General features: G+C 48.9%; 1 protein-coding gene across 7 annotated transcripts in view; it reads left to right on the forward strand.

Moving 5' to 3' along the window:
* The window catches only part of MBNL3 (muscleblind like splicing regulator 3), a 91,180-nt gene extending 77,949 nt beyond the window's left edge, over positions 1 to 13,231 (forward strand). For 4 of the 7 annotated variants that reach the window (XM_051630045.1, XM_051630042.1, XM_051630044.1 and 1 more), the window contains exons 7-10: positions 464 to 499; positions 2,591 to 2,685; positions 4,146 to 4,219; positions 5,729 to 13,231. In XM_051630045.1, the coding sequence (XP_051486005.1) occupies positions 464 to 499; positions 2,591 to 2,685; positions 4,146 to 4,202 (188 nt within the window). In that variant the 3' untranslated portion in view covers positions 4,203 to 4,219; positions 5,729 to 13,231. The remainder of the gene's footprint in view (positions 1 to 463; positions 500 to 2,590; positions 2,686 to 4,145; positions 4,220 to 5,728) is intronic. The other 3 variants (XR_007890657.1, XM_051630046.1, XR_007890658.1) reach the window with 3 other exon arrangements.
* The last annotated feature ends 12,706 nt before the right edge of the window (positions 13,232 to 25,937 follow it).

Consider the following 25,937-nt stretch of genomic DNA (forward strand, 5'->3'; position numbering starts at 1 on the left):
TAAGCTAGAGACTTAGAATCCCAGTCCCTGCTTGCAGGAGTGAATTGCTTTTGTAAAGTCGGTTTTAACATGAGTGTCACATTCCTCGAAGGGCATTTTGCTTTCTGCTGGTGTGATCAGAAACAAATCAACATACCTGATACAAAAAACAAAATGAAACAAAAGCCAAACACAAACAGCCCTGTTTTCTAGGATAGATCATATAATTTAATACCAGGGTGGGAGAAGAAATATGTTCTCCACTACCCAAGAATTCAAGAATTAATTTGGTTTGCTATGATCTCTTAAAACTGAGTTTAAACTATATATATACCAATGTGCAGAATCTGTTTGCATGTGCTTAAATACTGAATGCTGCAAAGAGAATACCTGCTTTTTAGTTAAAGTGATTTCTAACACTGGAGCTTCACTAATGAAATATCCCTTTTGTTCATCTTTCCACGCTTCAATGCATGGTGTGCAGGGTCAGTTCTGTGCATGACACCCACTGCAAGCGTTGGTAGGTTTTTCTACACAAACTTCTCAACTTTTCCTATAATCTGAAAAAGACAGCAAGTTAGTATGCATCAGTGAGAACCTGGGTGGCTGAGTGGTGTGACTGTCTATCCGCTGTCTTCTTTGAGGCTTAAATGGTTGTATCCCTTTTAATTTCTGTGCAGTGCAGTGTTCTGTGTGACTAATAAGAGAATCCAAGGTGATGTGTTCTCACCCCTATTTAGTTCTGCTGCAGAGACAAAAATTTGTCACTTAAATGTCTTTTCAGCCCATTTAGGTCATCCAGCAAAAGGAAATAGGGATGGGAGGATCCTGGTGGTTAATTTTTTTTTGTGTCAGGCATCAGGTGGAGTAGAGTTTGGATTTTTTTGGTTGTCCTTCTGAGGACATTTTAGGAGACTGGTTTAATAAAGGTGCTAAGGAAGAGAGCACATCTGGGGTCAGCCCCTCTGCCAGAGCAGGGTGCTGCTTGTACAGTGAGAAGAGCAGGGCTTAGACCGTGGACAAGATTCATCTCTTTAGTGAAGTCTCAGCTGCACGGGTACAAGGGACCATAGGGAGATACCTCTGCAGGTGCTGGTGGGATGCAGTGAGGCAGCAGGGCTGAGGACACACTTGTTGCTGCTGCAGGGATCCAGAATGCTCAGGCTCACCATCTGGGTCTTACTGGGAACCTGTGCAGGTCTTTGAGGGACCTTCCCCTCTGTCTACAGCTGCTGAGCACAGCAGGGTGGGTGAAAACTGAGCGTTCAGCCTCCAGCCAAGGTTATACAGTACTACCAGCGTCCAGGTGTGTGCCTGCTTCAGCCACAGGGAGAGGAGTGGGAGCTGGAGCCCCAGGGAAGCTGCAAGGCTTTGGGGAAGCAGGTCTGAAAGCTTTGGCAAGAATGGCTAAGCACTCTGCTCTCCAAACCTCCCTGTCCCTCTAGTGCGGGGAGGACACAGCGCTGGAAAAGGGCAAGCTGAGCCCTTCAGACGCAGCTCCTCTGCCTGTAGGAAAACCCGACCCGTGTGCTGGAGCCTGCCCAGCCTGCAGGCACCTCTGCTCCCTGCTGGGGGACCGGCCCTGCCTGCTGGGATGGGGGGGCAGGCACAGCTGCTTCCCTGCCACACGTTTGTGGGGATGGCTGGTCCTTCCCACAGGCTCCCCGGCCCCACAAACACCCCCTGGGTTTGGGGGATGCCCATGTGTGCCCCGGGTTATCCCCCCCAGCACCGTGCTCTGCGGGATGCACAGCTTCAGGAGGCTGCCGAGCTCCCTGCTGCCGTGTTGTCCTTTCGGATGCTCTTTCTGCAATTTGTAGCTGTTCAGATGCATTTGTGTACTTTTCCCTCTCGGCCCCCTCCCCTCTCCATCTACCCCCACCCCAGCCCTGCAATAGAGGAGTTTTGCCAAATCCTCTAGAATTAGAGTGGAAAGGAAGCATGCTGAGTTTGTACAGAGAGACCTGGGGCTGCCAGCCACTGGTTTGCCATGCCCCCAGCTCTGTCCCGTGCCGGAACATTGTCCCCGCTAGAGAGAGGCAGGAAAACCTGGCAAAAGGGCTGCAGCAGCCACTGCAAAGTGCATCACCTACCTCTGGTTGCTGGCGGGGATGGGGTGGGGAGGGAAGGGGACGAGCTTTCCCAGGCGGGTGGGAGGGTGCGCTTGCCAAAATGTCCCCACCCAAAGGAACGTGCACTTGGCTGTGTCTAACTCCCCACGGGTGCGAGCTGATGTGGGCTTTTGCTAGCACACCCGCCCTCTCCCCCCTTTGGAAATTTGGCCATCAGAGTCTAATACATCATTGTTCTGCTTATAAATGTACTAAGTGTTGAGAATGTTTTGGTTTTTTCCTTAATTATAATTGTAATTGGCTTTTCCCCTTCTCTCTTGTTTATTTTTTTTCCCAATGCTGTCTTGCTTTGCACTGTGATTGCATGCTGCGCCCCGATGTGTCCTTCATGACGATGTCACATGGCTTGTTGCTGTGATTCCTGCCACGCCCCCAAATCCACCACATGTTGCCATGGTTACATTAAAAAAAAATACAAACAAACAAAATCTATACGCTCCACCCTCCCGTATGTCGCTTCCATGGTTCCCTTCCGAAAGTGCCCATGATGCACGGTGCTACGCCCACCACTGTGTCTGCAGCAACAACTCCTGCCACCAGCGTCCCCTTCGCTGCAACAGCTACCGCCAATCAGGTTTGGCCCTTTCAATGGCTTTCTTTCATGTGTTCAGATCTCGAGGACCGGGCGAGGGCCGGATCCTGCGCGGGGCCGAGCGCCTTCCCGACCCGCTCGGCTCGGCGCAGGCTTGGGCGCACAGAGGCAGCGTGGGCGTGTGTGGGTGTGTGTGCGTGTCCGGGGACCAACGTGGGGCACCGGCCGGTCCTGCCAGCTGCGGGATGGGCGGTGAGCCCGGCCAGAGTGTTGTAGGGATGGGTGATTGGGCAGGGGGTGCAGGGGCTGCTCCAAAAAAGCAGCACCCCATTGGGTCCCCGAAATACAGGCTGTAAATCTCCCGGCCGGACTGTTGCATGAGACCCGCAGCACTTCTGCTTTCAGTCTCAAGCAGAAATACCACCTCCAGCATCCTTCCCCGTGGTATTTTGCCATGTCCTCTCCTGGCTGGAAAGTGGAAGTGACAACACAAAGCGGCCTCCCCCCCCACTGCAAGATTGGACTTAAAACAAAAAAACCCAAAACAAAGGAAAAACCCCAACCAAAACAAAAATTATTGGGAGTGAGACTACGAAGCCTGAAGCTTGCTTACTCCAGAAGTGTCACCCATCCCTACAGCAGTGACTCTGGCTGTGCAGGCCGTGCTGTTGCAGCACTGTCACCAGTGTGGAGGGTTCCATCCAAGTCTGCCGAGCTGTAATTCTCTCCAACACTTTCCTCTGAAGATGCCAAACTCTGGTGGCTGTTTCCACACCGGTCCTGAACTGTACACGCACAACCTGTCCTAGCGATGCTTCCTGACAGTTTGGTGTGCCACAGCTTTTCCCAGTTAGACCAGAGACATTTCAAATGCTTCTTTTTTTAAAAATTTTTCCCCCAGTACTGATCTTAGCTTTTTTGTTTGTCATGCTCTCAGGTTTAGAGCTCTTGCAAAGAAAACAGTGTCACTTTGTTCTGGAGGGGGCTGTCAGGCATGCCGAGGGTCAGTAATATCTCAGGGAGGGCATCCTCTGGTCATTGACTAGTGTGAGGTCATGAGGCTTTCAGTAGAAGTTTAGCCTGCAGAAGTCCTAGGCAGTGTTTTACTGCTGGCAGTAGGGATTGCTAGTCTTTTTTCTGTGCTTTGTTGTTATTTCCAGGTAGTGCAGGTCTTACTCGTATTGGTCATGAGAAGAAAGCAGACGTTCCTGTGTAGCGTTGCTCTGTGGCTGTGTGAGTCCTGTTTCAGCCAGATAGTTTGAGGGCATTTCTGTCTTGTAGTCTCTGGAGTTAAAATCCTGCTACAGTCACCATGTACTCCACCAGGCATCAGCAGTGATGCAGCTATGTTGTACTTGATGTGGCAAAATAAAGACATCTAGGGAATGGATCCCGTTTTATAACACTGTTGTGCTTACTAACCTGATGCTGAAGACAGAATGATCAGCCAGATCTGAAGACAGTATTTTAATGTGTTGTGTTCTTTGTTTTTTTTGCTGTAGATATCCCAGTTATCAGTAGATGAACTGAGTAGCAGCATGTTTGTTTCACAGATGTAGAAGTTCCCGTAAGAACAGTAAGTTCCTTTTTGGTATGTTTTTTCCTGTTTGTGGTAGATTGCTTTGTACAAGGGGCACAGCATCCCCCACAGGGTGGGCTGGCTTGGGCAGGGGCATCGAGCCCATGGGACCCCAGTGGCTTCTCACTCTGTCAACAGAAATTCAGCAGCTGCAGCACAGATACAGGTCAGCTCCACAGTTTATAACAAGCAATGTTTCCTGTGTCTAAAATACGTGTTTTATGGTGTTCACAGCCTCCCTTGTTGCATCCCCCCCAAGTCTGACACCTGTGTTTACAGGTTACTCTTGCTCTGCACGGCTCCCAGCTGCCTGCAGGTGCCTCAGGGATTTGTGCTCTTGATAGCAAAGACTGCTCTGGAAATGAGTCAGCTGAAAAGGTGTAACTTCTCTTGTGCTGTTAGTGGCATCTTTCCTTTCCTGGGGTAAGCAGGATTGGGCCATCATCAGCTGCTGTGCATCTCCAAGGCTGGCTTAGTCTGAGCAGGGATTTGCTGTTCATCTGCAGAGGAAGCCCCATTCAGAGTGGGTTTCTTCAGAGGTCCTTGTCTGTGTTTAAGACCAGGAGGAATGCCACAAGCAATATATCCTTCACCCTGCCTGCAGATCCTGGGCTTCTCTAGGCTGCTGAGCGGGAATGATGAAGGAGTTTGTCCTTTTCTTTGACTTCCAGAGTATTATTTCACAGCCGTAGCAGCAGTGTCATTTTTCCATTGCTTTTCTTTGTGTTAGCTCATGTTCATGAGAGAAAGTCCCCTGAGGGTTTCAGTTCTTCTCTGTATGTTTTTTTTACCCCAAGAGAGTAAAGAGCAGTTCAGCCAATTCAGCAAGAGGTCACCAGATTGTCCTAATGCAGGCCATTAGTATACACAGACATGCAAACCATGTCTTCCTTAGGTCATATATTACAGGCAAGTACTTAAATGCTGGAAATGAATTTGGCAGGCAGTTCTCTGATGTTATCTTTAGCAGTCAACTGAAGTTACTGATATTGGTGGTGGCCCTTATCTCTGCTGACCTAAATAAACTGCTCTATGTCTAAATTGCTCACTAGCTGTGGCCACAGACCCCTGTTAGTCTGGGGGTGAGCACTGAGCTGTCCCCTTTAGTGAGAATCTTCTGCGTCACACAGTGAACTGCTCTCCCAAACAGCAGAGGTGACACCTCACATGTTGATCCATTTCCATAACATGCAAGACAGTCCTGCCACCTGATAAGGAGATCATTTGCATGGGAAGAGCCTCATTCTTCAACTCTTTGAGACAGTTTTCAGAATTTATTCCAGGAAACTTTTTTTTGCCCCAAGTGCAAATGAAAATGATGCCAAGTGGGTTATTTAATAACAATTTCACCCTATGTCAAAATGAAGGGAATACACTAATGGCAACCCCTCAAGCAGTGCAGAGAGGATGGAAATGTATCTTATTGGAGTGACTTCTGTTAAAATTGTCCTCTATCTCTCTCTAACTTCTCACTCTTACTTTGTTGTTGTTTTCTCCCCCCTACAGCAGACCACGTTGAAATTCTGAACAGTAAAATTATGGAGCACCAGGACTTCTTGGTGGGAAGCTGCGCATGGCCTTTCTGTATATAACCCCTCTCCCCTCTATCATTCTCTACCACCTCTACAGTAAGCCTGTTGCAGCCTACATGTTAACCAAAAACTGATCAATGGGAATGTCAAAAAAAAAAAAGAAAAAAAAGAAAAAAAGAAAGAAAGAAAAAAAAAAAGCACTATAGAAACAATTAACAAACAGCGCTCTGTTATATGAGATATACAAGTAGAAAATTATAATAGACTTTTATAACACATTACTTTAACACACTTAATCATTTTATGACTACCATCCTGGTAAGTGCATCTGCACAGAGGACTGTTGGTTTACTGTATACTATCGATGGATAAATGTTTGTCTTGTTTTTAAAGTGTTATCTTACTGTTTTGTTTACATCATAGTCTATTGATTTGTTTTAAAGTGTACATCATTATCAAGTATACTCAATACCATTTTTTCATTATTGTTATGTCTTAAGTTTTCATATGCTGTAGGTTTTATGGGGTTTTTTGTTTGTTGTTTTTTTTACTAAAAATGTTATTGTGGGAAACAGGAATTATGTGCTTGAAAAACTCGACACAGGAATGTTCTGCCCTTTGCTGGATTTTGCTGTTCGTGTCAGCTAAAGTTGCTTGTGTTGAATGCTCCTTTTATCATTTAAAATTTGCCTTCAGATAGACTCTCCAAATTTTTAGTACAAGTGGTATGAAAGGACAGCTGTCATTTTAGTCCAGTTCAGGGTATTTCTTTCAATACAATGAGCTGATTCTGGAAACTTTTGGGAAAAAACCCCACAAAGGCCAGGCTCAGGAAGGGGACAGGAGCGATTTGCTCGGACAGTGATGTGCATCAAGGGATTTCTGCAGTTCTGTTGTCCATTGAAGTGCATTCTCAGCTGCAAACGGCGCACAATCTCTCTTGCTGTTCTCATGGTGCAGTCAAAACAAACAAATAGGTGGTGTGAAGTGAGGCAGCTTCAGCTGGTCAAAGGCTCGTTGCGTTGGAGAGGAGCAGACACCAGCCCTTGGCTGGGGTGGACCTGTAGCCATGACTGAGCCCAAGCTGGGTTAACACCATGCCATGGGGTTTGTCTCCACTAAGCATGCTGAAACATTTCAGCCTGGAATCTTAGGTGGCTCTCCTTGAAATTTTGTCAGGGTGCACCAGTTATTTAATCACCATTTTCCATAAGTGGGTGATTTCCTCCCCCCTTCCCCCAGGATCTCTGGCTCTTTAAAGCAAACACAGCAGTAACAAAGCAGGAGAAAGCTCAGCATAAGCTTTCTACTGTAGGTAAATTTTCATCTTAATGGAGCTCCTGTCGGCCAGTGGATTTAGTTTGGCACCTTCTACTTGATCAAGAGCAATGTTTGCTGCACAACAAGGGCTAGTTCTCAATACCTCCTTTTCATACGCACGAATAAACAGATTTCCAGCCCATGCACCATGGACAGCCCAGCCTGTCGTTATGCTGCGTTGCTGAACAATCTGGCTGCAGAATGCATTTTGGTTGAGGATACAGCCAAAGCCATCCCTGTCATAGCTTTACAGCATCATTTGCATTATGGAAGAGATGGATTTGCTGCTGTAAATCCCCAAACTCTGTACAAGGAGAAAGAAAATCATTATTGAAACCAAGAAGCCAGCTCCCAGTGTCCTGAGGGCCAGCCACCCCCCGACTCACAGTGGTCCTTTAGGGTGTCAGATTCTGACAGCCAGGTTTTCTTTTATTTTCCAAGTTCCTTGGCCTTGGTTAGAGACTTTGCTTGCCCTCTCTCCTCTAGTGTGAGTGCAGATAGTTTGGTGGATGTTTCTCTCCAGGGACCGTAAGTGATGGAGGGGCACCTAGAGCACAGCTCGTGTGTCCCAGAGCAGGCTCTGAGCATCTGCCTGTGGAGACTCATTCTCGTAGCAAGAACCAGCTCAAAAAGGCTTGGAGGCAGAAGGAATCTCTCCATTCATTTAAGTAGGCTTTGAAACGAACCCTGAAAGGGGGGAAAAAAACATCCTCCCCAAAAAATCCTCCTTTATGAACCCTGTCTTTTGACAGTCGCTTGTGTCCGTAGATGTTCCCCAGCCATCAGCATTCACAAGCAGCAGTTGCCTGAAGTCAGTAACTCCTTATATTGGTGACCACATACCTGTTCTTTTCACCACTGAGTTTCTGTTTCCCAAAACCATAACATTGTTAGTGGAAAAAAAAAAAGTGGATTTGAGTACTTCCTGTTTGAAATTATTTGTGTATCAACAAATGGGTTTTGCACAACCTGTGCCAGTGCCTCAACAAAGAACAGAACTGATCTTCTTAAGCCAGAAAGGATGCATTCAAGCTTGTATGGCTTTATGAGTTCAAGGAGGTTGGAATTTTTTCAGTGCTAAATGGATTTTTGTATATCTTGACACTTTGATGTAACCTCCTATTTATCGACTTAAACATCTGGCATAGATGTGCATAGAATGTAAACCTAGAATACAGCTGTTTTCATGTCACATTTAAAGCACTGAAAAAAAAAGAAAAAGCATTTAAGGATTATTTTTTATTAAAGAGGTCCAATGAGGGATGTTCAGGGTAGTTATATTAGGTGCCACAACAGTTTTTATATTGCTGGCAAATTTAGAGTTAATTTGTAAATGAGTTTAAGGAAAGAAAAGCTTGAAGCACTAAACTTCACCAAATTCAAAACAATCTCGGCAAAAAAAATGCCATTTTGAGGTAGCACTATTTAAACTAGTTGTGCAATGACTTGCTCTAATTTTCTTTGTTCAAGAAAGAAAAGAAAAGAAAAAACCAAGTCGCCAGACTATAAATTTCCTAAATAGACTATTACAAAGTCACCGAGCTAGTTAGTGACTCTAAACAAATGTCATAAAAGCATGAATATCATCCTTTATTTGACAAGAGATGTATGTAAGTTTGTTTAAATCGATATAATTTTAGTGACATTTTTATAAGCTTCCCACTTTCCATGAACCTATATTTTTTATTTATCCAAAGTTCTTTCTCTTTGTCCATTTCTCTCAGCCTTATGCAAACAATATGCAAGAAATGCTGAAACTTGGATAAAACGGGTCATGCAGAGGGAAAATGAAAGCTGAGATTGATCATTTTCATGGAAAAAAAGGTTGTTAGTAGTTTCAAGAAAAAAAGTACTACTACTAAACTGTAACATAAGCAGACAATAAAAGAGGGATTTAAAAAATAAAATGGATTCATAAAACTATTAAGATTATTTTTGTTAAATACAGTGTTTTTTAGTAATTTGAAACATGATTTCACAATCAGCCATGGTTGGTTTGTTGTTTGTTTGTGGGTTGTTTTTTTTTTTAAGTTGGAGATTTTCTAGCTGATGATTTTTGACTCTGTATTTTTGCATCGCGATGTTCTAGAACCCGTGACCTCCCTGGCCAGCCCCCTTCCCCAGCACTCCAAAGCTCTTTTCCTCTCTCACATCCATCCTTCCCACCTCTCACCGTGCTTGGAGTGTTCCCAAGGTGGCACCTCCGGGCTGGGCAGCGGCGCTTCAGGTTCCCTCCTTGGGTTCCTCCCCTCGGGGTGTCCTTCTGGAGGCACCATCGGGGCAGCTGTGGAGATGGGGATGTGTCTGGTGGGGGCAGCTGGCCAGAGGAGGAGACGTGTCTACCAGGTGAGATGTCTTCTCCTCCAGCTTCTGGGCTGCTGGCGGGGGTGTAAGAGTCGCTCTAGGCCACGCGGGTGCACGATGATTGAGAAACTGGAGTCCTCGTTTTGTTTATCCCTTGTACATTTCACAGACATGAGAATTGAGAAAGGTGAAATTTATGAGGAAAATCTTAATCTCCCATTCCTGTTGAATGGATTTAGTTTGATATTGACCTGATTTTACCATGTGCCTGTTGAAGGCCTTAGAGTATATACTGTATGTTAAAGACTGTAATAACTTTAAAAACAAAGTTGATAGCCTAATCCAAATGTAAATATAGCTACAACATGTTGTTACTAGGCTACAACACATTAATTCATGTCATGTATTTTCATTTCTCTACCATTAGTTTTTTAAGGTTTTCATTATTGCTTCTTTTGATATCTTTAGTAACTAACAAATTTAATTTTGAAGGAGAGTTAGAGAAGGTTTAAAATTTTTAATACATGTGTTCAGCCCATTTAGTAATATTCTAAACCAACACTGAAGCATGGTAAGGGATAGAATACAGTCCATAACTAGTTTGTATAGTTTACAGTTTAAGAACAAAATTAACTTTGTATGTAACTCCTACAATGATAGATTCATTGTTAACTAATTATATTAAGTTGTTGTTGCTATGGCAACAAAACTACAACATGGCTACCTTTGTATACATTATTTGTGAAATTTTCACATGTAAATTAAAAGTGATGTGTAACAGTATGAGCTTGTTAAAGGTACAGTTCGATACTGTCAGATAAAGATATGATTGAATATTTTTAAAATCCCAAAGTCCCATGTGAACGCTGAATCGGTGTCTTGAAACGTCACTTTTTCAGTCAAGAAGTTTACAACACATGGATTTAGAGTCAGGTTTTATAGCTTGTAGAAAATTGTTGTGTGGCAAGGGTTATTCCACAGTATTTTCACTCTGGAAACACGGCAGCCTGGATTTAACCACGTAGCGACCGGTCTTGCTTTCATTTCACGTTCATCCACCGGGTGGCAACTCAGAATCGACCCCTTCCAGTCCTGTAGCTCTGCCTGCAATTTCCTGCTCTCCAGAAAATTGAGCACTCACACCATGACGTCACGAACCAGGGCTCAGAATAGTGAAGCGTAGAACTGTTTTAATACTCATTTATATTAGCAAAAAAACCCACAAAAAACTGTACAGAAGAAAACAAAAAATATTGTGGAATGACCCCGTAACAGTGTTGAAGATACAAATATGCTGCAGTTAAACTGATTCAGTTAGTGTACGAATGTGTGAGACACACCTTTTTTGCACTTATGTACATAGTCCACGAAAGAAATCCTTGGAACTTATTTTGAATATAAAAAAGTCTGTAATAATACAGGAAAAGTTTGTAAAAGAGATAGGTATTACTAAGGCTTTGAAAAGGAGGAGTTTTTTGCTATAAAACTTATCTGAAAGCATGATGTTGCTTTGCTGTTGTAAAAGCTTTGTAGTTTGCCATAGCTTATTATACAGCAGGCTGATAACAGGTCAGCTCCAACCTGCAGCACAGAGGAATGGGAAACCGTGCTCGATTAATTAGTAAGGTCACTAGCAAAGATTGGAATCGCTTCTCTTCTTTTTTTTTTTCTCCTCTGAATCAGCCTAGATTTTCCAGCCCACCCCGTGTCATCTTGTAGGGTTGTGTTCTCAGTGAATCCTGTTAGGACTGGTAGGTCCGTGGCTGCACACACACATTTTTCCTGGCACCTAATCCTGTTTGTGGCTGGAAGTGTTGACCTGTTTGAGGTGACTGCCATGGCAGCGAGGGCTTGAAACCCCAGGGGGAACTGGAAATGTTGCAACTTGCTGAATTTTTTCTTTATGTATATATATTTTGTTCATCCTTTTGGGGCAAAGTAGCAAAATGGAAGGGACAGCCAAGCAGTGGATGGAGGAGGGTGGTTCTGGGTTCTCTTGGGCTGGTTTCCCCTGAGATAAGAGAGCCATGATGGTGTTTGGAGGGAGCTGTGTGCCCTGTGGCTGTTGGGGCAGGGAGGTGGAGGCTGGTGGTGGCCAGCTTGGTGCTTCTGGCTGGGGTTAACCACCCCTTAGAGTTGCCACCAGAAGAGAGAACAGCTGAGGTCCCCTCAGCCTGCTGAGCAGCCTCTTGGTTCCTTTTCCAGTGGGTTGGTGGAACCGTCAGGGCTCTGCAGTTCTGAGGGGAATTTTGGAGAAGCTGAAGTGTCTGTGTTGACCCATTTTTATTTTTTGATTGGAAGAAGGTTTGGGGGTTGTTGTGGTGTTTTTTTTTAGTTTGTTTTGTTTTTTGCAAAGCCCAAGCCCCAGGTTTGCCTCAGAAAGGTGACTGGTTTTGCCACAAGGCTGGTCCTGACCCATGAGCAGCCCAAAGCAGAACCAGTGGCTGGTGGCACCTGGTGCCAATGTCTCCTTTTGCTGCCCATTGCAGGGTTGGGGGCTGAGGTGTCACTGCCACGTGCAAGACCTGCTCTTTGGCCACCCCTGCTGCCATCGTGGAGGTTTCCAGCTCCTGGTGATAGCAACAAGTGCCCATCCAGCCCATCCTGCACCCCCTGGGGTTTGTGTCAGCGGGTGGTTCAACCTGAGGGCTGCAGCATCGCTGTCCTCGGCCTCCTCAAAAGAGGGGAGTCAGATGTTGCCTCTTCCTGGGTGTTACAGCCACCTAGATTTTAATGCGAAACAATCAGCTCATTCTAGCTGATTCTACCTTCTAATTAAGGTTTCCCTTTGCCATAATCAGTTTTTGTGGTCAAGGTCTTTCTCAGTTATGGGATGATGGGAGAAATGTATTTTGCACTATGTGACATGAACCGTAGCTGGTCAGATTTCTTTCCGTTGGGGTATGAGCATGATCATGACACCACTGCTAAAATCTTTGCTAGTGATCTTTACTGACATCCTCTAATCATCAAAAATAACTCTATCTGCCTCTCAAAGGAGATATTTAAACTTGCAAAAAATAACACAACTGTTAAATAAAATGAAGTTATTTTTCCAAACACACAACAGAGAGAAATTACCTGACACCAAATTACAAGGTTCCAGTTCTTTATTACTGTACACAGATGCTATTTGATAGTGGTGGAAGCCAAATGATTTTGTTGCCATGGCTTTTGTATCCTAGCAGATGAGGGGATGATAAGACCATTCTTAGATTGGATTATGGGATTTTTTTGTTTCTTTTTCTTTCTAATTAGCTTTGTTTTAATTATATTTTTATTTTAAATCATGCAAACAAACCGAGACTCCCACGCTCTTAATTATACCACCTGACAACAGATCATTATTTTTTTAATAGGGAATTGTATTTTAGGCAATCACTAAAATCGGAGAGAGAGTGTTCTCCTAAATTGTAAATTTTTTAATTTAAATATATAAAAACACTTATACTGTACTGTGTAAAGTAGATCTTTGAAGCACATTCTTCTTTTCATAGGCATTTCTGGTGAAACCAAGTAAGGGAAATACTAGGTATCAATTTAATGGTATAGTTTAGACAATATATACAAACAGTAACAGTTAGCCCTGTGGAATTGTAAGAAATTAAAATATCATCAGATCCAGACAGGCGTAGGCTAATGCAATATTTCAGTTCCATAACATGATAGTTCATTCCCTCAACTGCTACCAACAGGGTGTATGCTTTGACTTTCTTTTGGCCACGTTATATTGCTGTAGTGCTTGTACGTGCTTTAGAACTGTGCATAATGCTACTCATTTTAGTATGTTACTTCTATATTGTTATTGTTTATTTTTTTGATCTTTTAATAAAGTGTATAAAATTCTTGGTTATGTTTTTTTTATTATTATTATTTTTTATGGATCCATATCTCCACGGTAATAGGAGTTTACTTTCAAAACTTTTCAAGTCTATTAGACCCAAACTTTAAAGGTTCTGATGTAAAAATAATAGCTCATGAATTTGATTCAATGTTATTATCTAAAATGTAGAACAACAGAATAAATTTCTTTCCAGAAAATACCTTCAGTATTTTGAATTCTGTAGCCGGTGCCTCCTTTTTATCGGATGCATTTGGCCTGTCACCTTCCAGTTACTAACTCAAGAAAGACATTTGTATTTTAGAAAAATAAAAAGTAAAACTTCCCAGATGCTGCCTTTTTGTTTCTCTTGTGCCTTAGACTTTCTGAGACACGTCATTTGCTATGCTTGGTTTGTGTTTTTCCATGCTTCCTTTCCAACCCTATCTGTGATGTGATCAGAGAGGAGATCAGAGCTGTGCATTTGAAGATAACCGTGAAGAATAAGTTGACCATCATTCAAAGGCCTGCAGCTTTTGGAGCACAGTGATGTGTGCGTTAATTTCTCTCTTTCAGCATTTGTGTCAGACAGGGTTTGGAACATCCCAATGCAGTAACACAACAGTCAGCTCCCTTTGGCAGCAGCCTGGCTTCCCCAGTTCTCCTCCAAGTGCCCAGCACAGCCCAGGGCTGCCTCTGGCTGGAGCAACTGCAGCTGAGCTTGGGCTAGACCCCTGCAAGAGGACATTGCTTCTTGCTGGGTTTGTTTGTCCCTTCTGTGATGTTGCCTGGATTTGGAGGCAAGGAGATGGTTAGTGCCGTTGCCACCTCGGTGGCCACCTGCGTGCCAGTGGCGTTGCTGTGGAAGGGCCTTTTACCTTTCAACTAGCTTGAGGTCACCACTTGCTCCCTGAGAGCTTTAGCTACTACTGGCCAGTCTCAGCACGTGTTGGGTCCTGCTGGAGGCACCAAGCCAGGGAGTGTGGCGATGCCAGGCTGCAGCATCTCCTGTCTCGTGGGCAGCAGAAGACATCGGGAAGCCTCTGAAGATGTGAGTAGCTTAACTCCACTGACATCTGCGTGGTGGTGGCCTGGCTTCAGCACCCAGGCTGCTGCAATGTGGGGGCCACCAAGGTGGTGGGAGAGCCCAGGTCATGCTACAAGAGGGGTTTGATGCCTACAAGAGGGGTTTGATGCCAACACAAGGGAAGGGCGCGCAGCACGGGAGGGATTCTTGCCTGTTTGTTACCAAAGGAGTTCCAGAATATGACTGAGGGAGGACAGGAAATGGGAATCTGAAAATAAGTATTTTCAGGGTCTGCTGGAGCTGCTGGGGGGCAGGAGAAGTGTGGTGAGGGGCACACCAAGGGAGGAGGCTGTGCAGGCACCCCATCACCCTTAGTAGGACAAGCCCTTGACTTTGAGGGAAGACAGAGGCAGCCCAGGACAAATTATGTAACTGTTTCTTTTTCATCAGCCTGTTTCCCCGACTTCTGCTTGCAGGTTAATTGGCTCCGTTTGTGTGTCAAGGCCACTCACAGCTTTCTATAAATGACTCCTGCCTCACCTGATGGCACAGTTAAATGTCTGAATTGTTTCTAAAACCAAAAACTGGGGAATGGAAACTTTTCAAAGTGGTGGATGTGGTGCTATTCTGGTCATGGGGTGGGATCCTTCCTGCATAGTTCTAAGTTTCTATTACCAGCTTTCCCCTGGATTGGCTTTCTCTGTGGGAAAGGAGTGGAGACTTGCAAGGGATGCTTTCCTAGGAGCCTTGGGAAGGGCTGAGCCTTGGCTGCTTGGAGACACCAGCTGCACGCGGGAGAAGCATCCCCCATGGAGAAGGCTGAGGATGTGAGTCCCATGCAAGCACTGAAGGGTGGCCTGTTAACAAGAGACTTGAAATGGTGTGTCAAGGCTGAACAGCATCCCTGGGCCAGGGATGTGAGATTTCACCTGGGGCCCATTTGCAGGAGTCACAGGAAGAGCTGCTACAAACCACTTCATAGATGAAGTCGGATTAAAGGATCTGAGCAAACTCTCCACGATGCTGCATTTACAGCATGTGTCATTTGGAAATAGTGCAGCACCTGGCCCATCTATCTTCCTCTCCACTGGGAGACATTTGTGCAGGAAAGCCAAGTTTAATAAAAAGCTCCATTTAGCATTTTGGCTGTTGAAACTTCAGTAGGCAATGGGGGAGGGAATCTATTTTTCAAGGCTTGCTCCATATTCAGATGAGCCTCTATGGTCCAAAGCCAGTTTTTATTCAATCTGGACTTAGTGCTGGATAAATAGATCACTTTGATCTAGTTACTATGAGAAAAAGGAGACTGAAGAAAGAAATGTTTGGCTAATCCCTGGTGAGCTGTGGATCTAAAATTTCCTCTTCAACGCAAGCAGCCAGTTAACCCTTCCCAGGAGGGGTCGTGTCGTGCAGCACAAGGAACAGCCCGTCCCCTCTGGCTTGTGCTCTGAGATGTTGCTGCAGATGATGGACCAACGTGCCCCTTCCAGCCCAGGTGAGACCCTGCCTTCTGTACATCTCCAAGATGGCAACACATCCCAAAATGATGTGATTTAAGCACTGAATGGGTAAATTAGGTTATGGGGATTTAGGTTATGGTTGGACTTGATGATCTTAAAGGGCCCTTCCAAGCAGGATGATTCTATGATTCGGTGTGATCCCCGGGAAGGCTCTTGAAATCCTCTGTGGGTCTGTGAGCAAGAGGAAAGAGCCATGGCCCGAAGGCCACGGGGATGGGCTTGGAAGAGCAGGTGCCCAGCAAACTGTCCCAGGAAGATATTTACTGCAAACATCTGTGTTTTTTTCTCCTCGTTTTTCCTTTTCCAGGATGGCTCTGCCAGTCTGTTGGAGCAGCCGTGCTCTCTGTCCTCTCCCCAGCTGTTCCCACTGCCCTTGCCCTGGATCTGAAGGTGTCAATCCAGCCCTGAGGTGACAGCACAGTGACATCCACGCCGGCTGCTGCAGGAGGATCCTGCAGCCGTGGTACCACCCTGCACAAGCCCCTCTCTGCAGCTGCAGCCGCCTTGCGCAGAGGTATTTTCTGTCTTGCTCCACCGTGCACGTAAATTACTGGCTCATAAATGTTATCTGCGCCTTCCCAAGGGAACTGGTGCCTTCCTCCCCTCTGCAGCCGTGGCCTGCTCGAAGCCTGGGTTCGTCATCGCTGCGGTTTCTGCTTTTATGCCACCAGAATTCAGCAGATCTCTGCAGTGGCCTCTCGGCTGCAGCTCCTGGACATCCTGCCCACGCCGTGGCAGCTGGTGGAGGGCTTTGCAGCCGTGTCCCTGCAGGTGTCCCTGCGGCCCTGCCAGCCCTCTGCTTTGCCCCCCCACGCCTGCAGTCGGTGGCACCCGGGCACCTGGAAGGGCTCCCCTAACCCAACAACTCCTGGTGGTCACACCGGGATGGCCAAGGGGTGCTGGGGGGTGCTTTGGGGTGTGCTTGCCTGCACCAAAGCAAAGGTGTTTGTGGGTCCTTTGCAGGGCTTCTGGAGAAGTCCTGCTGATAAAAAATGCTGTTTCCTTTTCCCTGCAGAAACATGAGCCTGAACCAAAGCCACCAGCCACCTCAGCCAGCAGGCTGAACCTGCCCGGGGGGTCACGCTGCTGTGCCAGAAAGGACAGAGGACAGTGCCCATTAAACCTTCTCTGCTTCCAGAGCCAGCAGTGCCCAGGTGGCAACAACACAAAGATAAGTCTGTGACCTTGCTGGGGTGCAGGCAGCCACCCCAGCCCTGTGGCATCAGGGTGTGTGGCAGGAGCAGGTGCTGGCCCTGTAGCTCCCCTGCTCCGAGCACTCCTGTGTGATGTGCTCCAGGTGATCCTGCTCTGGAAGGGGGGGGTGTTGGGCTGGATGATCTTTGGAGGTCCCTTCCAACCCCTAAGATTCTGTGATTGTGGGATCCTTCAGTTGCTGGAAGCTGGGTGTGCCCAGACCTGCTCCCTTGGCTCCATCCTGCGCCCCAGGAAGGGCAGGCAGGGTCCCAGCAGGATCTGCACTGGGAGGATGGGGGCTGACTTGGGTGGATGGGGGGTGACCTGAGGAGGCAGCAATTCACTAGTAGTGATGCTACTTCTGCTAATGCTTAAAGCGAGGGGATTTTGGAGAGAGAAACGAAGGCAACTTGGGGCTCTGGGCTGGGTGGGGTAATGCCCTGGAAGGCTTTAATTTCCCACATGGCACAGACCAAGGCTGGGAGCTGTGGCCAGATTTGAACCCAGTGGGTTTGGGCAGAGGGGGGTCTGTGCTGAGGAGGCAAGAGGGCTGCAGTTCCCCCACCCCAGGCTCCTGCCCCTCTGCCAGCTTTGCTCAATTATGGGAAATCCTTTAAGCTTTCATATTAGTGCTGTATTTAGGTCTGCTCCGTATTAGGGCTTGGCGTGGGGAGCAGAGTCAAATTGCTCAATGAAGAGCATTTCAAAAGCATTTAACATCGTGGGCCCAAGTGCCTCCAGGATGCTGGGGTGAGCAGGGTAGGTGCTGGGGAGGTGAGGGTGCTGGGCTGGCTCCTCAGTCTGTCACACTCAGCCTGGCCTGCCTGTACCCTGCCCAGCTCTGCCCACACAGCTCCTGAGCCCACAGCCAGCCCTCTGCTCACCCTGAGTGTTGGGGCACCTGCTGCCAGGACAGAGGGACCTGGGCTGCCCCCATCACCCCCCAGCTGGGGGTGCACATGGGGCTGAGCATCCCAGGGCTGCAGCCAGTGACCTCCCAGCACCTGCACAGCCTCTGGCAGAGCCAGCCACCCTCTGCCAGGCTCTGGGGCTGCTATGCTGGCAAGAGGCCTGTCCTGCTGGCAGCAAGTGTGTCCTTAGATGGCCACCAGGGATAATGAGTCACAAACACCCACCACCAGCCAGCCCTCCTGGCTGGTCCTGGCACAGGGCTGCAGCACACGGGCAGGGATGGGGAGAGAAGAGCTGCTCCAGCCCGAGATGCCTTGCTCCTCCTCTGTGTCTCCCTAACAACCTTTTCACCCTGTGTCTTCCACAGGACACCAAATGATGGAGCCACCCTCTGGCAGCACTCTCCTGGGGCTGGGGTGACAGCTCCACTCCCCTGGTCCAGTGTGGGGACCTGGTGGTGTCCCTGTAGCCCTGCCCCCAGGTGCCTGGCACTGCTACAGCTCTGCCCATCACTGTCAGACAGCTTGTCAAGGACTCTGCCTGCTGAATCGTGCATCCCCCAGACTGCAGGTAGCTGAACTGGGGCTGGGCCAGCTTAGGGTGCGCTGCTGGGAGCTGGAGGAGCCTCCAGGCTCCCCTTGTTGGTGTGGGTTATTCCTGTAATCTGGATAATCATCGAGGCAATGGAATATTAGATCCAGATTTCAAGCTGCTGCTGGTGGTGTCTGTGGCCAATGTCCCATGCTCTTGTGGAGGGCAAAGCTCAGCCCTTGGCTTGTGTTAGCAGGTGAGTGAGGGGCCCTTGAGCACCTTCTCTCCCCCCTCTCCCCTGTGGGTGGCACTTTGCTCCTCATCTCCTAACTCCGACCTGTAGAGCCAGGCAAGAGCCCCAGCCCAGGGAGGGACAGACTTCTGCACCAGATGTGGCTGTTGCAAGATGGGCAGGACACAAGTTGTGGTTTTGGTTCCAGCAATGTCCCCTGCTTGAGCCTGGCATGAGTGCAGATGGCAGTCCCGTGGCCAGGGGCTTGGCTGGGAGCCCCAGCAGCCACCCTTCCCCTTCCCCTTTGTTTCAGACTTTCTGGAAAAGCAAAAAATCAGCAGGAACCTCGTGGATTTGGCACTCTGAGCAGCTGCCACTGAACCGGCCCCAGGAGCAAGAGCAGCCCCAGTGCATCCTCTCCTAAAACCATTGCTGGGGTCCCCAGGGAGGACTCCAACCCCAGGCAGAAAGAAGCCTGTTGTGGAAAGCTTTCCTTTTCTCTCCATCTTTGTCTTCTCCAGGGCTGGGCTTGATTATTCCTGTCAGCAGCACAACGTGCTAGGGAGGCTCTGCAGCCAGGGATCAATTTTCTCTGCTCTCGGCACAATGTCTCCGTGCACGGGGAAGAAAGAGGGTTGGGTTTTTTTTGTCCTTCCTGTCCATCATGCTGAGCCTTGGCAGAAGCCTTCCTTAGGGGAGGAAACCCCAGCTCAGCTCGGACCTCAGCACCATTTGAAGGGGCAGCCCAGGGTGGAGACCCTCAGCTGCTGCTTCTGCTCCTGCTGTGCTGGCCCTTCTCATCCACCACCAAGCACTGCCTAATGGACAGAGACCTTCTTCCTGGGGAACCTGCAAAAATTTGCATCAGGCAGGTGTAACATGCAAAGGCCTCGTGTTTAAGGGGTCAAAACTTGGTGGTGGCACAAGGTGTGAAGAATAAACACGGAGGGATTCGAAACGCGTCGCGATTGCGCAGCCAAGCTACACCAAAACTAAAGAGGTTTGCAGAATTATAAGAGGATGGTGAAGAATCTGAAATTTGGTGTGGGATTAAGTGTTGGGGAAGTGGTTGGAAAAAGCAGGAGATGAGGAAAGCCTGAGTGATGAGGCAGATGGATCAGCTCAAAGAGAGCTGCCAGCCTGTGGGCCTAGCCCAGGGATGAGCCTCAGCACTCAGGGGTTGGGAGGGAGTCCCAGCCCACCAGAGCCACTCTCACCTTCACCAGCCTCTGGCTTCATCCACTTCAACCAGTGCAAATTGGGAAATGCTTCAGGAAACACGGAGGAGCTGCTCTGCAAAAGCAAACCAGCCAGCAGCCCCTTGGTGCTGAAGGCAGAGAGAGAGCTGGGCTTTGGGTCACCGGCTTTTATCCCCAAAATGAACTCGAGCAGCTTCTTCAGCTGCAGAACAAAACACTGAAGACTGTGAGCAGTTATGGCAGGGACCTCCGGGGTCCTCCCCAGCACGGGGAGCTCCAGCAAGGCTGTTGACAGTCTTTGCTGCTTCTGATCCTGGTTGGCAAATATTAATTCTGTGGGGTTTTTTTCCAAATTGAGAAATTAACTGCTTTGCAACCCCATTCACAGTTTTGGTGCTTTTCTCCTTCAAGGACCTGCTGCTGCTGCTGAGCACTTTAACCCCCGGGCTCCTGTGTTGTGTCTCCTGGAGCATCTGGCCTCTGCTGGTTTGGCTTCCTGGGATGGTGACGCTGGATGCCACATGCTACCCTGGCTGCAGCTTTCTGGGGTGTTGTGAAGACCCTTGGTGGTGCCTGGATTGCTTCCAAAAGGCCGGGTGTCATTTCCAGGGGAGGCAACTGGCTCTGGCACGGAGGACATGCAGCTTTGCACTGTCGGTTCATGAAGTGTCTGTGAAGGAGCTCACCACCTTTTCTCACTTTGCCATCGTTTTTGTTGGCTTTTTGCAGGTGCAGCCTGGGGAGAAGCTCTGCCTGGCTGGCCATTGCTCACAGCTTTTGTCTGGAAAGGTGGGTGCTGCCAGCGGTGTGAGTCAGGCTGTGCCACACAGATGTGCCACCCCGCAGCACGTGGTGACAGCGCCATGGCCCACCTGGGAAATGTAGCTCCCACGTGTCACAAGCACTGCCAGGACCAGCTTTTCATGGGTGTGTGCATCCTGGCCTGGCTGGGAGGGATGCTCCGAGTTGCCCCAGCAGAAACATCCCCATGTCACTGGGCGAGGCACCCGGGTCCTGCTGGCAGAGGAGCTGCTCAACCATCTGGGTGATGTTGCTGGTCCCAGAAGGCTGCACAGCCCTTGTCATGGCCTGGGGTCATGGCTCTGGATGGGAGCACAGCCCAGCAGCTCCCACCAGGGAATTCCACGTCCTCTAATGAGCTCAGCACTGGGGTCTACAGGGAGGAATTAACAATTCTGGGTAATAGTTGTCACTCTGCTATGAGGAAATTTCAAGTTAAAAGTAATTTATTTAAAAAGAGGAAAGAAATTGTTTTGCTTACTCAGACCAACATCATAAAGCATTTTCTCAACACTCTGTTTGGGTTGAATTTCAACTTTTTCTCTCTCCAGTGGGAGTGAAGCAGAGGGTGTCACTAATTAATTGTTCCCTGCTTCATGTTGCTAATGCATTTCATGCACGTTTGCACTTTCCTGTAGCATTTGATTTGCAATTCCTGCAGGAATATGATAAGAAGAGGAAAGTTTTAAAAGCAAACAGAAACACTTTGATTAGACGTCAGTTTAAAATTGCTTTAACAATTCTTAAAAATATGTTTTGACACATCATGAAAATATATTAATTTTCATTTGGGTTTAAAGCAACAAGTTTGGTTTATGTGTTTCACTGTTGCCTTCTGGTTTTGGGGCCTTAATGAGCTGGGTTTTTGGTTTTTCCCTACTCCAGTGTTGGCTAGAAACTGTACAACATGCACATGTGTGTGTTCTAGGGAGAGGCTGCCACATGCTTTGCTGTTTTGACAAGGTCACATCTGAGGACAGCCCCACACCCTCAGCTTTGCAGAAAGGGGTGGCAGCTGGTACCCAAGGAGAGCATGCTGAGCCTGGCACGTGGAGGACAGGCCACTTGTTGGGAGTCATGGAGCTGCAACCCAGAAGGAACCCAACATGAGCCATCCTGGAGGTGCTTCCCAGGCATTGCAGGTCCCCTTGGACCATGAAGGGCAATGAGGAGACAGCTCCGTGTCTGCAGAAAACAGGAAGGGGAGTGACCTGTGAAACCAGCTCCTTTGCTGCACCTCCCGTGTCCTGAGGCAGGAGGAGACCTGCCTGCCAGTCCCAGGCAGGAGGTTGGTCTTGCAGGCAGGAGAGGCAGCACCAGGAGGAATGACCTAGATGATCTTTAAGGTCCCTTCCAACCCAAAGCATGCTGTGACCAGGAGAGGAGGCTGGGGCAGAGGTGAGGGGCTGCAGGCATGGCAGGGTGTAGCCACAGCATTTTCCCCTGCTGTGCTGCTCGTGAGCAACAACCAGCTCCTGGCCCAAGCCAGGTCAGCACCACCCCTGGGGATGCAAGAGAGGTGCTTCTCCTCCCAGAAATCCCAATAACCTCCCTGTTGTATCAACTATAACTCAGTGCAGCCCCACTTCTGCCCCAGAATTGCTTTGGAAAATGTCCTTTCACTTTTATTTTTTGTTAAGAAGTGCCAGTGTGGGGAACAGGCCATCTTCTCTCCCCCCACGGAAGACTAAACAAATGCCTTTTGTTGCCACTGAAGTAACTGGCTGAGAGGTGAGGGGTGGCAGGAAATCAGAGATTGCTGAGAAAGGGGCTCAGAATCTGATTCTGAGTCTTCTCTATTTCAGCAGGAATCTCTGCAGGTCGTAGTGCCTGAAACGGCCCCGGAATTAGGGAGTCTGGGAAGGGGTGAACACACCCAGCTGCTCAGACATCTTTGCAACCTGTTACCTGAGGGAGTGACATCAAGAGCTGGCAGGAGGGTTGGTTACTGAGGAGCTCCTCGGGAGAGCCAGGGTGCTGTGGCCGTGGTGCCAGCCCCCAGGAGCCCGTGCCCCCCTGCAGCTCAGGAGCTGAGCACCACCAGGCACAATGACTGGATTAGCAAAACCACGGGAAGAGGTGGAGAAGCAAGGACACTTAAGCTGGTTTTGCATGTGTTTATGCAAATGATGGGCCCAGCTAGATGGTAGCTGAGGTGAAATCCAGGTTATCCCTGCTGCCTTGGCTGGCAGGCTGCTGGGAGCTGCCGGGCACAGCAGAGCTCAGGCTGGGGCTTGGGCAGGCACAGGGAGTCACTGCACCCAGCTGGTCAAAAATTCCAGCATGGACAGTATGCAAGAGGCAGCAGTTGGGCAGTTAGGGTGGGGAGGTGGTGCAGTCCCATGCTGGCATCTCCAGACTCCTTACTCAGCCCAGAGAGTCCATCACATCCTGGGCTGCATCAGAAGAAGTGTGGCCAGCAGGGCCAGGGAGGGGAGTCTGTCCCTCTACTCTGCACCTGGAGTGCTGTGTCCAGCTCTGGTGCCCTCAGCATAAGAAAGATACAGACCTGTTGGAGAGGGTCCAGAGAAGGGCCACCAAGGTGATCAAAGGCCTGGAGCAGCTCTGCTATGAAGACAGGCTGAGAGAGTTGGGGCTGTTCAGCCTGGAGAAGAGAAGGCTCCAAGGAGACCTTATAGCACCTTCCAGTACTTGAAGGGGGCCTACAGGAAAGCTGGGGAAGGACTTTTCATCAGAGAAGATAGTGATAGGACAAGGGGTAATGGTTTTAAACTGAGAGAGGGGAGGTTTAGGTTAGATATTGGGAATAAATTCTTCACCCTAAGGGTCGTGAGGAACTGGAATGGGTTGCCCAGGGAGGTTGTTGATGCCCCATCCCTGGAGGTTTTTAAGGCCAGGTTGGACGAGGTTTTGTGCAGCCTGGTCTAGTGGTTCCCTGCTCATGGCAGGGGAGTTGGAACTGGATGATCTTTAAGGTCTCTTCCAACTTAATGATTCTATGATTCTCTGACTCCCTCCAGAGCTTGGGGCTGCTCCTCTGCCAGCTCTCAGGGCTGGCTCTGCAGGACAGGGTGCTGCCTGCCCTCCCTTCCACCTCCCTGCTTGACACAGCACCGAGCAGGATCCGTCTCTCACAGCAGTGAGATGAGGATTGCAATTATTCCTGGCCCCTGCTTGTGCCATCTGTCCATTCCCGAACAGGATCTGTGTCTTAGCAGGTTAATTTAATAAGAGCCTGCTTTATTGTTGCTGGCTATGGGCACTGCACAGGAGCAGCTGAGTCCATCAGCAGCACAGAGCTGCTCTGGCAGCAATCAAATCCTGCCCAGATGCTCATTTGGGAGTTTTGTTTTGCTGAGAGAGGGCAAACCCTCCCGGGGCAGAGGTGAGGGCTGAGCCCTCTGCCTTTCCTGGGGAGAGAAGTGGCAGCAGAGCTGAAACTAGGCCTTTGACCTGGGATGTGCTGAACCTCTCTGAGATGGAGCTGGTGATAGGGAGGGAGCCCTGAGGGGCTGCTCAGGGCTTGGCCGTTTATGGCAGAAGCAGCGATTCCCACCCTTTTTGTTGGTTGTTTTGTTGTTGTGGTGGGTTGTTTTTTTTTCTTTGAAACCCATTTGGGTGGCTCCAAGGGCAAGGCAGTGAAAGACCTGTGCAGACTGTTGGATGAACACTCACCTTCAGGATCATGAGCAGCCTGGTGCACTTTGAGATCAGCCTTTTTATTTATGTTATTCTTTTTTTTTTTTACATGTAAGGTCGGGTATCAAGTGCTGTAAGTTGGGAAACAGATCTCTGAGAATCCAAACTGATACTGATTACACACCGAGGACCTGGAGAGAGAAAAAAAAAAATAAAAAAAAAAATAATCCAGGTTTCCAATCTCACACCCACCCACTCGGGGGATCCTCTCGGTCCAGGATATCGCTGGTTTCAGTCAAAGTGCACCAAAACGTGTTTGTTTTTTCCTCCTGCTTGCCCCACGGCTGTGCTCTTTGCCCCAGTCCCTCTCCCTCATTCCTCCACCCATCGCAAACTTAATGGCCCAGCAGTGCCACAAAGACATGCACACAATGAACCTAAGTGACCGTGTAATCTTATTATTGTCACCCTCATCCCCCTTTGCCCCTTCCCTCCCTCCCCCCCGTTTGTCACTGTCACTGCTCGTGTCATGGTTAGAATTAGATGAGAAGCTCCTCTCGCCAGCGGCTGCATCTTTCCTTCATCCTGAGCTCCCCGAGTGCATCAGGTGCTTTGCAACTGGTTTATAACAGGGCTGGAGGAGGAGGAGGGCAGCCTGTTGTCCTGCTCACCCTTGTGCCTTTTGGAGCTGATTCAGCAGCCACAGGAGTATCCTCCATCCAGGCACGTCTGCCCCATGCCAACAACTCACTTGACAAGGCGATTTTGGAGGCAGTGGCGAAAGAAGGAGGAGGATTTCTTACCTGTGATAAAGGAGAGTGACTCAAATTCGGTGTAAGGTCAGTTCTGGGGGCTAGAAGTCTTCACGTGGTCTCTTGATGGAAAGGAAGTGAATAAAACAGCGCTATTTGTACAGGCAGCCAGCGGGAGGGACCCCTCCGGGAGCCGGTCTGTGTCTGGGGATGGTGCTCAGCCTCGACCCAGCGCCCGGGGATGGGCCCCAGGGGGGCAGGCAGGGTCTGCCTCACCCTCCCTGGCCCCCCGGGCAGGTGATGCCCGAGGGGAAGGGACGAATCCTGCGGATTCGGACGAATTCCTGCTGGAATTCTGCAGAGCGTGAGACGGGTAGGGACGATTGGTGGAAAAAAACCCCACAATCAAGCAGCCGATTAGCCTTTTTAGTTGATTCCTTTTAAGAAGGAGGGAAAATGATGGATTTGGGGGGCGGGGGGTGGAATCCGTCGGTGTGGGCGAGGCCGGGGGCAGCCCCGGAGCGGGCGGGAGGCTCCGTCCCGGCGGCCGCGCTGCCGTGCTCGGTCCCGGGGTGACACCTGCTGCCGGCAGCAGCAGCCGGGAGCCCTCCGGGATTCCCGGGGCCGCCAGCGCAGGACAGGGAGGGAAAAGAAAGCGGGAGGGAAAAGCCAAGCTTCTGCGAGCGCCCGGCAGGGCCGGTGTCTTTTTTTGCTGCAGCTGGGAAGGTCTGAAGGGTAGAGCTTGTGAGTGGGGATCATGGTGGAACGGCTTGTGTTGGAAGGGACCTTCGAGATCATCTCGTTCTGTCCCCCCCCTGCACGGGCAGGGACACCTCCCACCAGCCCAGGTTGCTCCCAGCCCCATCCAACCTGCCCTTCACCAGGGATGGGGCAGCCACAGCGTCCCTGGGCAGAGTCACCTCCCTCAGCCTGGGAGCACACGTTGCCAGCTCACACCGAGCTTCTCCTCA

The sequence above is a fragment of the Apus apus genome, chromosome 12, assembly GCF_020740795.1.
Source record: "Apus apus isolate bApuApu2 chromosome 12, bApuApu2.pri.cur, whole genome shotgun sequence".
Lineage (NCBI taxonomy): Eukaryota > Metazoa > Chordata > Aves > Apodiformes > Apodidae > Apus > Apus apus.